This window comes from Oncorhynchus masou, chromosome 30, assembly GCF_036934945.1.
Source record: "Oncorhynchus masou masou isolate Uvic2021 chromosome 30, UVic_Omas_1.1, whole genome shotgun sequence".
NCBI classification, from domain to species: Eukaryota; Metazoa; Chordata; class Actinopteri; order Salmoniformes; family Salmonidae; genus Oncorhynchus; species Oncorhynchus masou.
The window spans coordinates 49148146-49164849 of NC_088241.1; the positions used below are offsets into that span (position 1 = coordinate 49148146).

Sequence of the window (16704 nt, forward strand, 5' to 3'; positions counted from 1 at the left end):
CTATTTTGGTTAGGCCAGGGTGTGACTAGGGTGGGCATTCTAGTTTCTTTATTTCTATGTTTTCTGTTTCTATGTTTTGGCCGGGTATGGTTCTCAATCAGGGACAGCTGTCTATCGTTGTCTACTTAGGCAGCCTGTTTTGCAACCTTAGTTGTGGGTAGTTGTCTGTGTTAGTGACCTGTATAGCCCTAGTCACCTTCACGTTTGTTTTTGTTGGCGACATTCAAAATAAAAAGAAATGTACGCTCACCACACTGCACCTTGGTCCGGTCATTTCCCTGACGACGTTCGTCACAATATCAACTTTCCCACAGTGAAGTTTATGAAATGCTATGCCATTATGCAGATTTTAATTGTACAGACTTTTAACTTGCAGGGATGGGAACTCTCTAATGTTTTAATTATAGGCTACCTCATCTTTCTCTGTCTCCGATTTCGATCATGTTAAATATTCGACTGTCAGTCGGCCCGAATAACTACACATATTCAACTGTCAATTTAATGTAAGTTCCCTTCAGTTTTTTTATCATTACATTGTTTCATCTACCTTCTATTTTAAAAATCCACCTCTCTAAAAACAAGTCTCTCAACGTTGCCGCCTGCTATAGACCACCCTCTGCCCCCAGCTGTGCTCCGGACACCATATGTGAACTGCTTGCCCCCCATCTATCTTCAGAGCTCGTGCTGCTAGGCAACCTAAACTGGAACATGCTTAACACCCAGCCATCCTACAATCTAAGCTTGATGCCCTCAATCTCACACAAATTATCAATGAACCTACCAGGTACCACCCCAAAGCCGTAAACACGGGCACCCTCATAGATATCATCCTAACCTACTTGCCCTCTAAATACACCTCTGCTGTTTTCAACCAAGATCTCAACGATCACTGCCTCATTGCCTGCATCCGTAATGGGTCAGCAGTCAAACGACCTCCACTCATCACTATCAAACGCTACCTGAAACACTTCAGTGAGCAGGCCTTTCTAATCGACCTGACCGGGGTATCCTGGAAGGATATTGATCTCAGCCCATCAGTATAGGATGCCTGGTTATTTAAAAAAAAAAGCCTTCCTCACCATCTTAAATAAGCATGCCCCATTCAAGAATTTTAGAACCAGGAACAGATATAGCCCTTGGTTCTCTCAAGACATGACTGCCCTTAACCAACACAAAAACATCCTATGATGTTCTGCATTAGCATCGAACAGCCCCAGTGATATGCAACTTTCCAGGGAAGCTAGAAACCAATATACACAGGCAGTTTGAAAAGCCAAGGCTAGCTTTTTAAAGCAGAAATTTGATTCCTGCAACACAAATTGTAAAGTCACTGTAAAGTCCATGGAGAATAAGAACACCTCCTCCCAGCTACCCACCGCACTGAGGATAGGAAACACTGTCACCACTGATAAATCCACTGTAATTGAGAATTTCAACACGCATTTTTCTACTGCTGGCCATGCTTTCCACCTGGCTACCCTTACCCCGGTCAACAATACTGCACCCCCCACAGCAACTTGCCCAAACCTCCACCATTTCTCCTTCTCCCAAATCCAGTCAGCTGATGTTCTGAAAGAGCTGCAAAATCTGGACCCCTACAAATCAGCTGGGCTAGACAATCTGGACCCTTTCTTTCTAAAATGATCTGCCGAAATTGTTGCAACCCCTATTACTAGTCTGTTTAACCTTTCTTTCGTGTCGTCTGAGATTCCCAAAGATTGGAAAGCAGCTGCGGTCATCCCCCTCGTCAAAGGGGGGACACACTCTTGACCCAAACTGCTACAGACCTATATCTATCCTAACCTGCCTTTCTAAGGTCTTCGAAAGCCAAGTTAACAAACAGATTACCGACCATTTCGAATCCCACCATACCTTCTACGCAATGCAATCTGGTTTCAAGGATGGTCAAGGGTGCACCTCAGCCACGTTCAAGGTCCTAAACGATATTTTAACCGCCATTGATAAGAAACAATACTGTGCAGCCGTATTCATTGATCTGACCAAGGCTTTCGACTCTGTCAATCACCACATACTCATTGGCAGACTCCATAGCCTTGGTTTCTCAAATGATTGCCTCGCCTGGTTCACCAACTACTTCTCTGATAGAGTTCAGTGTGTCAAATCGGAGGGCCTGTTGTCCGGGCCTCTTGCAGTCTCTATGGGGGTGCCTCAGAGTTCAATTCTTGGACCGACTCTCTTCTCTGTATGCATCAATGATGTCGCTCTTGCTGCTGGTGAGTCTCTGATCCACCTCTATGCAGACGACACCATTATGTATACTTCTGGCCCTTCTTTGGACACTGTGTTACCAACCCTCCAGATGAGCTTCAATGCCATACAACTCTCCTTCCGTGGCCTCCAATTGCTCTTAAATACAAGTAAAACTAAATGCATGCGCTTCAACCGATCGCTGCCTGCACCTGCCCGCCCGTCCAACATCACTACTCTGGACGGTTCTGACTTAGAATATGTGGACATCTACAAATACCTAAGTGTCTGGTTAGACTGTAAACTCTCCTTCCAGACTCACATCAAACATCTCCAATCCAAAGTTCAATCTAGAATTGGCTTCCTATTTCGCAACAGAGCATCCTTCACTCATGCTGCCAAACATACCCTTGTAAAACTGAGCATCTGACCGATCCTCGACTTCGGCGATGTCATTTACAAAATAGCCTACAATACCCTAATATACCCTAATTCCCTAATAAATTGGATGCAGTCTATCACAGTGCCATCCGTTTTGTCACCAAAGCCCCATATACTACCCACCACTGCGACCTGTACGCTCTCATTGACTGGCCCTCGCTTCATACTTGTCGCCAAACCCACTGGCTCCAGGTCATCTTCAAGACCCTGCTAGGTAAAGTCCCCCCTTATCTCAGCTCGCTGGTCACCATAGCAGCACCCACCTGTAGCACGCGCTCCAGCAGGTATATCTCTCTGGTCAATCCCAAAACCAATTCTTCCTTTAGTTCTCTGCTGCTACCAATTCTTCCAGCAGTTCTCTGCTACCAATGACTGGAACGAACTACAAAAATCTCTGAAACAGGAAACACTGTCGCCCTCACTAGCTTTAAGCACCAGCTGTCAGAGCAGCTCACAGAGTACTGCACCTGTACATAGCCCATCTATAATTTAGCCCAAACAACTACCTCTCCCCCTACTGTATGTATTTATTTATTTATTTTGCTCCTTTGCACCCCATTATTTCTCTCTACCTTGCACATTATTCCACTACAAATCTACCATTCCAGTGTTTTACTTGCTACGTTGTATTTACTTCGCCACCATGGCGTTTTTGCCTTTACCTCCCTTATCTCACCTCATTTGCTCACATTGTATATAGACTTATTTTTCTACTATATTATTGACTGTATGTTTGTTTTCCTCCATGTGTAACTCTGTGTTGTTGTATGTGTTGAACTGCTTTACTTTATCTTGGCCAGGTTGCAATTGTAAATGAGAACTTGTCTACCTGGTTAAATTAAGGTGAAATAAAAAAATTAAAAATACCTTCATTTGCCTCATCTGTAAACGCTGTCACGGCCATATAGTTGTTCCTGCGGAGCATTAGTAACAGCTGATAATTTAAAAAATGAATTTGTTATGGAGAGGGGCGCAGACCAAGTCATAACAGTTTAAACCCAACTCATGGAGCAACACTTGTTTGTTTTTTTAAAAAAAATCTGTTTTAATGTTACTCCTGAATCAATATGAGAAATATAAGAGTGTATTTTTAACAAAGCTGAGATTGACTTTACTTACGTCCAAAGTGTAGAAACAAAGCTGAAATCAGACGATGACAAAGACATGGTAGCAGTGTCACGTTCTGACCTTTATTTCCTTTGTTTTGTCTTTAGTTAGTATGGTCAGGGCGTGAGTTGGGGTGGGTGTTTGTTTTCCGTGTGTGTGTTTGTTGCCACACGGCACTGTTTCGGTTTCGTTTATTGTTTTGTAGTGTTCAGTTTATGTCTTTAAATAAACATTATGGAAACTTACCACGTTGCGCATTGGTCCTCCGATGCTTCTCGCTACTCCTCCTCAGAAGAGGAGGAGGAAAGCCATTACAAGCAGGAAGATCGAAATGCCGGGAACCAAGAGGTTGAGAGTTCAAATCCCAGGTGAAGACATGTTGAATAATAATTACTGTAGAAATAAACATACACAATGTAATCATGTATGTAAAATATGAACGTTGAAAACAACTTATGTTAAAAGCACTGTGTGTATCCTAAAAACACATTTTTGTTTGCAGGGTATCACCTGTGAAATCTTATGTGAAAAATATTCACACATGAAAATCCACATCAAAAGTTAATGTGAAATATGATCAACAACAGATGGTTTCACATGATTTAACACGGACGATCTGCTCTATAGGGTGATTGACATTTAAAGGCAATGTTCCCGCATTCGTGGAGACTGCATTCACGGTTAACGTTGCACATGTCGGTTCAATTGGAAATGACCTTTAAATTTCATTAATGCTATAGTGTGGCTCTTCGGCACTACAGATTGAATCTAGGAATTCCTCTACTCACCCGCTGTAAATGTTCTCTTCTGTATATACAGGTGTGCTATCTTAATTTGATCAGTTTCTTACAGCAGGAAAATAACCCTGCAGCAACAAGAAATGTGAGTTATTATATGGATGATAATAATTAATTACAATTTTTGTAGGGGTTTATTCATTTTTCGTCAGTGCAAATCAAGTCTGACATTTTTAGGTAGACATTACAAACTTTAGAAGCCTTTTTAAACCTTGCATACACTACAAGTTTGCATTTCCTGCAATACAGAGTGATCAAATGTGATCATGTCTAATCATGTTCCTAAGACCTAACCTACCTAACCTATTCCATAACGAAAGTCGCTGTAGTGACCTCATGAAGGACTTTTACTGAGAATCTTTCTGTGGCACAGCGGCGGGACAGAAGCGCTGATGTCACCATATTATAAGATGACAAATGGAAGTGGAATATTTCTGGAGGCGGTCCCGGGGACACTGGGGACTTACTATGTACCAAATGACAGGTTGGATGTAGGAGTGAGAGAGAAAGAGAGAGGGGGGGAAGGAGATAAAGAGAAAGAGAGAGGCAAGAGTGAGAGAGAGAGAGAGAGAGAGAGAGAGAGAGAGAGAGAGAAAGAGAGAGAGAGAGAGAGAGAGGGAGGGAGAGACAGAGAGAAAGAGAGAGAGAGAGAGACAGAGAGAGGGAGAGAGAGACAGAGAGAGAGAGAGAGACGGGGGGGAGAGGGAGAAAGAGAGAGAGAGAGAGAAAGAGAGAGATAGAAAGAGAGATGGAGAGAGAGAGAGGGCGAGAGAGAAAGAGAGAGAGAGAGAGAGAGAGAGAGAGAGAAAGAGAGAGAGAGAGAGAATACACTAAAGTACACAGAAGCAGCATCTGGTTACTGTAATGTGATTTTTGACTGTACACAGTGTCAGAGGTGATGTTTACTGTCATTCACTGGAGAAGACAATTAAGGAGAAAAGAATGTACACATCCTTCACCCATCTGTATATCACAAACAACTCACAGACTCACACACACACACCATCTTACACACACATTCACGCACACACACACACACACACACACACACACACACACAACACACACACACACACACACACACACACACACACACACGCACACACACACACACACACACACACACACACACACACACACACACACACACACACACACACACACACACACACACACACACACACACATTCACAGACATGCACATATAGTGCATTCGGAAAGTATTCAGACTTGGATGGGGACCCTTGCTGCACAGCTATTTTCAGGTCTCTCCAGAGATGTTCAATCGGGTTCAAGTCCGGGTTCTGGCTGGGCCACTCAAGGACATTCAGAGACTTGTCCGAAAGCCACTCCTGGATGAATTGTCTTGGCTGTGTGCTTAGGATTGTTGTCTGTTGGAAGGAGAACCATCGCCCCAGTCTGAGGTCCTGAGCGCTCTGGAGCAGGTTTTCATCAAAGATCTCTTTGTACTTTGCTCCGTTGTACTTTGCTCCATCTTTCCCTCGATTCTGACTAGTCTCCCAGTCCCTGCCGCTGAAAACATCCCCATAGCATGATGTTTCCACCACCATGCTTCACCGTAGGGATGGTGCCAGGTTTCCTCCAGATGTGACGCTTGGCATTCAGTCCAAAGAGTTCAATCTTGGTTTCATCAGTCTAGAAAATCTTGTTTTAGGTGCCTTTTGGCAAACTCCAAGTGGGCTGTCATGTGCATTTTTCTGAACAGTGGCTTCCGTCTGGCCATTCTACCATAAAGGCCTGATTGGTGGAGTGCTGCAGAGATGGTTGTCCTTCTGGAAGGTTCTCCCATCTCCACAGAGGAACTCTGGAACTCTGGCAGAGTGGGCATCAGGTTCTTGGTCACCTCCCTGTCTAAGGCCCTTCTCCCTAGATTGGTCAGTTTGGCCGGACGGCCAGCTCTAGGAAGAGTCTTGGTGGTTCTGAACTTCTTCCATTTAAGAATGACGGAGGCCACTGTGTTCTTTGGGACCTTCAATGCTGCAGAAAATGTTTGGAACACTTCCCCAGATCTGTGCCTCGATACAATCCTGTCTCTGAGCTCTACGGACAATTCCTTCAACCTCACGGCTTGGTTTTTGCTCTGAAATGCGCTGTCAACTGTGGGACCTTATATAGACAGGTGTGTGCCTTTCCAAGCCATGTCCAATCAATTGAATTTACCACAGGTGGACTCCAATCAAGTTATCGAAACATCTCAAGGAGAGTTCAATCTCGAGTGTAGATCAAACAGTCTGAATACTTATGTAAATATAGTATTTCTGTTTTTTTATTTTTTATAAATTTTCAGAAATCTCTGAAAACAAGTTATTCTTTTGACATTACGGGGTATTATGTGCAGATTGAGAATGATCATTTTTTTAAATCCATTTTAGAATAAGGCTGTAACGTAACGAAACATGGAAAATGTCAAAGGGTCTGAATATGTTCAATACTTTTTAAGTGTCCCACACCTCTCATGTCCACAGGTTAAGTGTCCCACACCTCTCATGTCCACAGGTTAAGTGTCCCACACCTCTCATGTCCACAGGTTAAGTGTCCCACACCTCTCATGTCCACAGGTTAAGTGTCCCACACCTCTCATGGCCACACTTAAACTACTTTCGCTATGCATCTCACAAACAGGTTCCATAAATAAAAGATGGGACGCTTTCAGCCAGGCACCCAGAATAAAACAGTTATCGCATTTAACATGTATTGACACTGCGGAGTATACTGTAGGGTGAGCAGTGAAGAAGGAGAAATTGTGTTATGCACACAAACATGTGTAACAGCTAGCTTCCGCTAACAACCCAACAGGCCTGTAGCATGCTAGCTCGCTCCCACTAAGATCCCGACAGGTCTATAGCAGGCTAGCTAGCTCCTACTAGCATCCCAACAGGCCTACAGCATGCCAGCTGGGCAAAACATTCCTGCCATCCAGCCAATCAACATGGAGCATTTTTGTATATTGCTAAAAGCATTTTCGAACCATGACATCACAAAGAGTGAAATAATTAGATTCTTAACAATCATGACAATGAGATTAAGATAAAGGGATGAGGAACATAAAATATCATTCATTTCATTATTAAAATGTGCCCTTAACACATTTATGTAGTTGAGCACAAAGTGTCTGTCCAGCTGCAATGGGCGCTTTTAGCTCATCTCATCCATTATCCCTCTCTCCCTCTCTCACCATCTCTCTTCTCCCCTCCATCTCTCTATCTCTACATTTCTCTCTCCTCCTCCTCTCTCTCTCTGTTTAGTGCAGTCATGGGCCATGAGGGAGCCATCATCTGGGAGTCAGTCGCTGGCATGAAAATATCAAGCAGCACTCTCTGACACACACACACACACACAAACACACTCACACTCTCCCTCCTGCTTTCCCAGAGACGATCAGCGCTGCATAAACAGAGGTGAACTCAACATATTTCCATAAAAATCAACTTCACATAAACACTGCCTGGTCTAAGCTAACCCAGTTAGAAACAGCTGTATCATATTCTCAGTGACACTAGACTGATTTACATTATAGTTTTACCCACAATGCTACTGTTTTTATGCTGCCATGGCAGGGAGGTTGATGTTACATTGTTGTCCTGTACTGTACTCTCCTGATGTTTAGCGGAGATGTGTGTAGGGTGATTCAACACACACACAAAGTGCATACACACACACCGTCGGCGCTGTCTCGACAGGGAGCTGTGGCAGATAGAACCATCTTTCTGCCATCGGGGGAGTGGAGAGTGCATTTCCCTAACAGTCTCTCATGTGGTGGGCCAGCCACTACAACCCTGATAAGATAACAGAGGCCCACTTCAACCCTGATAAGATCAGAGAGAGAGAGACAGAGAGAAAGAGAGAGAGAGAGATGTTAAATTCTACAACCACCTAAAAGGAAACGATTCCCAACCTTCCATAGCAAAGCCATCACCTACAGAGAAATTAACCTAGAGAAGAGCCCCCTAAGCAAGCTGGTCCTGGGGCTCTGTTCATAAACACAAATAGACCCCATAGATACCCAGGACAGCAGGACAGCAACACAATTAGACCCAACCAAATCATGAGAAAACAAAAAGATAATTACTTGACACATTGGAAAAAATTAACAAAAAAACAGAGCAAACTAGAATGCTATTTGGCCCTAAACAGAGAGGCACAGTGGCAGAATACCTGACCACTGAGACTGAACCAAAATGAATGAAAGCTTTGACCATATACAGACTCAGTGAGCATAGCCTTGCTATTGAGAAAGTAAGCAGACCTGGCTCTCAAGAGAAGACAGGCTACGTGCAATCTGCCCACAAATTTAGGTGGAAACTGAGCTCCACTTCCTAACCTCCTGCCAAATGTATGACCATATTAGAGACACATGTTTTCCTCAGATTACACAAACACACAAAGAATAAAACATATATATATATTTTTTTTTGATAGACTCCCATATCTATTGGATGAAATACCACAGTGTGCAATCACAGCAGCAATGTTTGTGACCTGTTGCGACAAGAAAAGGGCAACCAGTGAAGAACAAACACTATTGTAAATACAACCCTTATTTAAGTTGATTTATTTTCCATTTTGTATTATAACTATTTGCATATCATTACAAATATACATAATATGACATTTCAAATGTCTCTATTCCTTTGGAACTGTTGTGAGTGTAAAGTTTACTGTTCATTTTTATTGTCGAATCAATCTGTACCGCTGAAGATCCGCATTGTAGCGTGATTGACATGTAGAGCTAATTTCCGATTGAGCCGACATATGCGTTGTTTACCGTGAATCTCCACAAATGCCGGAACATTGCCTTTAAATGTAAATCGCGCTAGAACGCAGACCTTCAGCGCTACGGTTTGAATCGATTCTCTAATGGTGCTCTGCTGTAGTCACTCGCTGCAGTCAATGACACACTGGCTGTTGGGCTGAATCTCTTTGTCTGCTAACATCAGGTGTGTGTGCCCACTCACAGTACCTCCCAGTATCATAGCATGTATGATGTTTTTCTTGAACAGGGCCAGATATACTCTCTGTTTAAGACTGAGAGCTACATGTATAAGAGGATATTAAGCAGAGCGAGCGCGAACATTTTGAACCACAGAGGAACAGAACAGCCTGACAAAGTTGGAGTGGAGTTTTGTCGTTCTTTTCAGTGCGAGGTGGACTGAAGCAGCTACATCTTTGCCCCTCCCTGTCACCGTACACCATCTGTCGTCCTGGTGGTCCTGTTGCTGCTGGCGGTCCGCTGGTGTGGCCGGCTGGCGCTGCCCAGGTAAGCCTGCCCACCGTGGGCAGGGGACCTGGAGACTCCTGGACCCTCTCTACCCCTATGGTGGCAGAGCAGGGTGAGGCGGGCGCGAGGTTAGCAGCTTGACCCTGTGTGTCTCATCTTGTCTGCCGCAAGTCCACCCAGGACGGAGCAGATGGCCAAAGAGACCATCACCCACACATGCACACAGACACACTATAGTCATTCAAGACTGCACGGGCACAGAAACAGACACACACACACTATAGTCATTCAAGACTGCACACACACAGACACACACACTATATTCATTCAAGACTGCACACACACAGACTATAGTCATTCAAGACTGCACACACACATACACAAACACACTATAGTCATTCAAGACTGCACACACACAGAGACACAGAAACAGAACATATACAGCGCACACATGATTAGGAACCCAATAACATGACCTTGCTTCTCGCTTTAATGAAAGCAGTGAAATCTGTTCATTTCAGTGATATTGTACTATAGCTTCCATTTCACCATGCTTGCACACTCACCTTCCGTGTCTGTGGGTGGGATGAGGGAACGAATGAATAGCACTTCACTATTGGTATAGTGTGTGACAGACACACGCACACAAGGACACACGCACGCACACACACACACACACGCACGCACGCACGCACGCGCTCATACCGCAAACACACACACACACAGAGAGACTGAATATGTCTTCATATAATAAACATCTGTTTGTTCGTTTTATTCTCTTATCTGTTGTGGCTTCCTTCTCTCATTGGACTAGTTCGTGTCTCATGCTAACAGCAAGTAGAGCATTCCTTCGTTTGCCCGTTTACCTCATTAGATGCGCACCAATTAGCCAATTAGAACTCTGGAGCAGGCACTCCGGTGGTTTTAATTAAAATCTAAGTGCAAATAAACTCTCTTTAAAAAACAACAGTGTTTCCTTTGGTCTTGGCTGTGCAGACAGAGGCAACACAACAACAACCACTTAATGAATCCTACTTAGGCTCAAGCTAATTTAGAAACAAGAATAATTTAAGCAGCTAGCAGAGAGAAGGAAAAAATGAATAAACAGACACTGCAATGATATTCAAAAGAAGCCATATACATTTGTGTTTATTGTGTGATATTTACATATTTACAGTATGGTACAATACTATGTAGTTATGTTCCACTCTGAACTCAGATTGCACGGCTATAGGTTAGTTAGGCCACAGTGGCAGGTTGCCATGGTGTTTAGACTCCAGAATGTCAAATATAGGTACAGTAGACATATTTGGCTTCATAAATTATGTTCTAACAAGGTGAACAATGCACTATGCAGAGTGACACAGCTGAGAGACGCAGTGCAGACAGCAGACCGCTCTGTTGTCGATCAATATAACTATGGCTTCTTATCTGTAAGCAAAGGCTTTAACGGCTTGTCCATGACTACCGATGAGATGATGGTTGTTTTAGCTACAAAAGACTTAAAAGAAGTCTGTATGTGGCTGTCTGGTGGAGTAGACTGAAACACCTGAAACATCTCCTCTCTATTTTACAATATAACAGAGTATATAGTGTATATCCTATCCTGGTATGAAGATACAGTGCTGGGTTTCAACCACTTCACCGAAACAGGGACAGGGAGAGAATACAGAGAAGCAGAGAGAGAGAGAGAGAGAAACAGAGAAAGAGAGTTAGATATAGAGGGCAAGATGGAGGAAGGGCATAGTAAGAGGGAGAGTGAGAGAAATGAACAGATTGTTGGATGTAGTGGGTGTGCTAGGTGAGGAAAGATAGTGTAGAGATCAGATCATTGATACCCCTGAGGCTTTATTCTGTTCTCTCTGGGTAGAGGATAAAGACACACACAGGGAAGGAAGAAGCCCTGCTAGTGTAAACCCCTTACCGTCAGAGTTTACCTCTCGTGGAAATGGCGGGGGAGTAGATTACCAGATCCCATGTTAAGAAAGGCTGTTCATATCTCTCTGTGTTAGTAGATTACTAGATCCCATGCTTAGGAAGGCTGTTCGTATCTCTCTGTGTTAGTAGATTACCAGATCCCATGTTAAGAAAGGCTGTTCATATCTCTCTGTGTTAGTAGATTACTAGATCCCATGCTTAGAAAGGCTGTTCGTATCTCTCTGTGTTAGTAGATTACTAGATCCCATGCTTAGAAAGGCTGTTCGTATCTCTCTGTGTTAGTAGATTACTAGATCCCATGCTTAGAAAGGCTGTTCGTATCTCTCTGTGTTAGTAGATTACTAGATCCCATGCTTAGAAAGGCTGTTCGTATCTCTCTGTGTTAGTAGATTACTAGATCCCATGCTTAGGAAGGCTGTTCGTATCTCTCTGTGTTAGTAGATTACTTGATCCCATGCTTCAAAAGCCTGGATGAAACTTGAAATGTTCTCTCTGTTATGTCTATGGTGTGGCTATCATTTTAAAGGCAACTCCTAAATCATCTCATAATGAATTCAAACAACCCCCAGTCCACACTGTCATAGGAAGAGACCATAAGTAAAGCATGGTTGAAGGTGGAGGAGACATGCAGAGAAAGAGGTGAGGGGAAAGATGTGCTTATGCTGCTGCCATCTGGTGGTAGCGAACATGCACTGCAGTTAGAAAACAGAGTAGGGGTGGATGGGGACACTTCACAATGCAACCTGTACACACACTATCACATTCCATCAAAACAATTCAAAAATAAAAAATACATCTCTTATACACATTTCATCATATCAAGACATTATCCAGATGGCTTGCACATTAAAACAAATAAAACCAATAGTTCAGCTGGAATTTGAGCTGCCTTCACTTCAAAAAAGCATAATGCCATTGTGGTGGGAAACAGTTCAAATAAGCACAGGAGAGTCACAGTCTTGCACTCCACTGATTCCTTACTACAGTTCAAACACTACTTTCCCTTGTGACATACAGTATTGTAAAACACTACATTTCCCAGCATTCTGAGGACCAGATTCACATCAAAATCCATTTTGTGCCTCAATGACCAGCATCAACACACAAAAGAACCACAGGAAGACAGCAGGGTTGTATTCATTCGTGCACACCGTAGCAAAACAATTGAAAACGAATATGAGCGTTGATTATTGTTCAGGTAGTCCCTTTCTGTTTAAGTCTGCTTGCTCCCATTTGGTGCCTAGTGAATACGACCGAGAAGACAGGGACAATGCTGAGGCATTGAATACCTCCCCTTTATAGTTATAACCCTGATGATTGCATATGTTTTGTTGCACAATATAATCGTTATAATAATATATACATCGCGTATGTACTGTATGATCATTCAATATTATACTATGGAGTTTGTATGGGTATTGAATGGGTGAACTGAAGACGGTTATGGCTGTGCGGTGTGTGTGTTTGTGCCTTGCGTGTGTCTTTGTCCTGCAGCTCTCCTCCCAGACGCCACCACCTGAACTATCACCTCACAGGACAGTAGTTAACACACTGTGGCATAGCATAAACCTGTCAATCAAAGTCAGAGGGTTCAGACTATGGCATACAGATCCTGGTGCAATTGCATTGGGACTAAAAAGCTGTATGAGTGAAAACACTGATCACTGGTGTGAGCTGTGATTTGGCGAGCATCACCTCCCATTTCCTTCTGTACTGACTATTACACTGCATTGTCTGTGGTGACTTTTACATTATTATACGGCCTGATCCGCCTGCCTGAGTGTGTTTCTGTGTGAAGTCATTATTCCCTCAAATGTTGCTAAATCCCTCACATTAGAGGATTATGAAGGAAGGAAGGCACTGCCTGGAACGTCTACTGGAAACCCCCTTCTGGGGAGAGGGGAGGGGAGAGTGGAGAGAGAAAAGGAGAAGAAGAAGGGGGGGGAAAGGGGGGGTTAAAAGAAGAGAAAGAGAAAGGGAGAAAGAGAGAGGGAGAAAGAGAGAGGGAGAAAGAGAGAGGGAGAAAGAGAGAGAGACAAAGAGAGAGGGAGAAAGAGAGAGAGACAAAGAGAGAGAGACAAAGAGAGAGGGAGAAAGAGAGAGACAAAGAGAGAGGGAGAAAGAGAGAGACAAAGAGAGAGGGAGAAAGAGAGAGGGAGAAAGAGAGAGACAAAGAGAGAGGGAGAAAGAGAGAGACAAAGAGAGAGGGAGAAAGAGAGTGGGAGAAAGAGAGAGACAAAGAGAGAGGGAGAAAGAGAGAGGGAGAAAGAGAGAGACAAAGAGAGAGGGAGAAAGAGAGAGAGACAAAGAGAGAGGGAGAAAGAGAGAGAGACAGAGAGAGGGAGAAAGAGAGAGAGACAAAGAGAGAGGGAGAAAGAGAGAAAGACAAAGAGAGAGGGAGAAAGAGAGAGGGAGACAAAGAGAGAGGGAGAAAGAGAGAGGGAGACAAAGAGAGGGAGAAAGAGAGAGAGACAAAGAGAGGGAGAAAGAGAGAGAGACAAAGAGAGAGGAAGAAAGAGAGAGGGAGACAAAGAGAGAGGGAGACAAAGGAAGAGGGAGACAAAGAGAGAGGGAGAAAGAGAGAGAGAGACAAAGAGAGAGGGAGAAAGAGAGAGGGAGAAAGAGAAAGGGAGAAAGAAAGAAAGATACAGAAGACAGAGGGCTGGAGGCCCCATCAGTAGGGGTAACAGGAGACCGTGTTTACAGGCCAATCAGAGTATTCCCTTTTGTTTTCTGTCAGAAGGAAGAGAAAGAGTGGAGAGAGAAGAGAGAGAAGAGAGAGCGGGGGCCTCTTGCGTCCGTCGTAGGGTAGCATCACATCACTAGCTTGCTCCCTGACAAACCAGCCAGGTCCCTATCAGATCAACCCACAGCGACAGCCCCTAACCCAGCATGCTGTACAGCTGGAGAGATGAGAACATGAGGGGCGGGGTGGCGATGATATCCCCCAACATCCCTCTCTCTCATATTTTGTGTGTGTGGCAGGTTGGTATTTACTGGGATGACTCATGTACTAGAGGCAGCTCTGTAGGGTGGTCACTAGCTGCCACAGCCACAAAGTCATTAAAATCTCTAATCCCTCATTTTAACCCTAACCTTAATCCCACTACTAACCTTGTGCCTAACCCTAAATTAAGACCAAAAAGCTAATATTTTTAACGATATAAACAATTTTGTCTTTGTGGCTGGACCAGCTAACGAAACCCACTTAGCTCTGCCTCCAGGACCAGATTCATCCCAATAAACGTCAACCTGTGCGTGTGTCGTGTTCAGTGGCAGAGATTGTAATCTGTGAGGATGGGTGTGGGAGGCGTTTCATGACAGCATTAGGGTTAAGTAGCTTGCTCAATGTCACATTGACAGATTTTTATCATTGTCGGCTTGGGGACTCGAACTAGCAACCTTTCAGTGCTCAAACCACAAGGCTACCTGCCACCCTGTGTGTGTGTGTCTCTTCTCTCTCCCTCTCTTTTCTCTTTCACTTTTCCAAATCTTTAGACAGTCTTAGCTATATTCTTGGTGGTGCGGACGGATGGATAAATGGATGGATGGATGGATGGGCAGCATTTAAATATTTTAGAGACAACTTGCGGTAGCAGTATTGACAGAGGGAGAGAGGAAGAGAGGGAGGGATGGAAGGAGAGAGCTGGGTTCTGGCAAAGGTCCTTCCCCTGCTGACAACAAAGCTGTTGAAGTGGTGGAGCAGAGCAGAGAGAACCTGTCATTAGTCTGTTGCAGAGAGAACCAGTCATTAGACTGTTGCAGAGAGAACCAGTCATTAGTCAGTTGTAGAGAGAATCAGTCACTAGACTGTTGCAGAGAGAACCAGTAACTAGAATGTTGCAGAGAGAACCAGTCATTAGTCTGTTGCAGAGAGAACCAGTCATTAGTCAGTTGTAGAGAGAATCAGTCACTAGACTGTTGCAGAGAGAACCAGTAACTAGAATGTTGCAGAGAGAACCAGTCATTAGTCTGTTGCAGAGAGAACCAGTCATTAGTCTGTTGCAGAGAGAACCAGTAACTAGTCCATCGAGAAACCCCTCTTTTCCCAAAGGTCTCTGGGACGTCACTGACTCAACAGCCAATAGGAGGGCTGGAATCCCAGATAAGGAAGTCCCATCTCAGCAAGCTGTCAGATCAACCATAGAGGGTCCAGTACTAAACCAAACAGTATTTTTCTTTCTCACTCCTCTCCTTCTTCCACATAGGTAGATGGAAACCAGCCCACCTGCGATAAAAAGAAGAAAAATGATTGTTAAAAATATAGCGGTACTGTGTGTGGGGGTGTATGTTGACTGTTGTTACCAGCCATTGAAAAGTATCCAGACGACACCTGAGTGGCTTATGATGGTGATACTTTTCAATAGGCATCTGGCAGAGTGATTAGCCTATTAGCCAGTTAACCAGTTAGCTTTTTATCCAGTTAAAAAGCTAACCAGTAAGCTGAAACGAGTTAGCATGTTAGCTTATTGTCTGTGAAGGCTACAGCTGTGCAGGGATAATAGCATCCAGCAGCAGTCCTTCACCAGCCTACTTCCTCGTGTTATATGACTCACTAGAGAGAGAGAAGCTCTATTCCCACAACCAGAATGGCATTTAGTGTATTGCGATACGAGCTAGCACCGATCCATCTATTCCACTCTGAAGACAGGCAGCAGTGCAGTGCTCTGCTCCAGAACACTGTTTAGTGATCACTAGAGCAGAGTCAACAGACAGACAGACACCAGGGCTCAATAACAGGGACAGATCTCAGTTCTACACAGCAGCTCGAACAAACACACTCACACACATTATCTGAGACCCACTGGGCAACAGCTGTCAGTTCAACGTGTAGTTTTCATTTCAATTTGGTTGAGTTGTCAACTTACGTGAATTCAACGTAAAATCAATAAATACATTTTACCATATCATTAAAAGTTGGGTAAGAAAATACTAAATGCCCTTTTTGAAAATCAAATACATTTTCCACATTGA

The 16704-nt window shown here is 43.8% G+C and overlaps 1 protein-coding gene across 2 annotated transcripts in view; it reads right to left on the reverse strand.

The window, feature by feature from the left end:
• Nucleotides 1-10909: 10909 nt before the first annotated feature.
• LOC135522699 (guanine nucleotide exchange factor VAV3) overlaps nucleotides 10910-16704 on the reverse strand; it is a 145127-nt gene continuing 139332 nt past the window's right edge. For both annotated transcript variants that reach the window (XM_064949209.1, XM_064949211.1), the window contains one exon: nucleotides 10910-15958. In XM_064949209.1, the coding sequence (XP_064805281.1) occupies nucleotides 15914-15958 (45 nt within the window). In that variant the 3' untranslated portion in view covers nucleotides 10910-15913. The remainder of the gene's footprint in view (nucleotides 15959-16704) is intronic.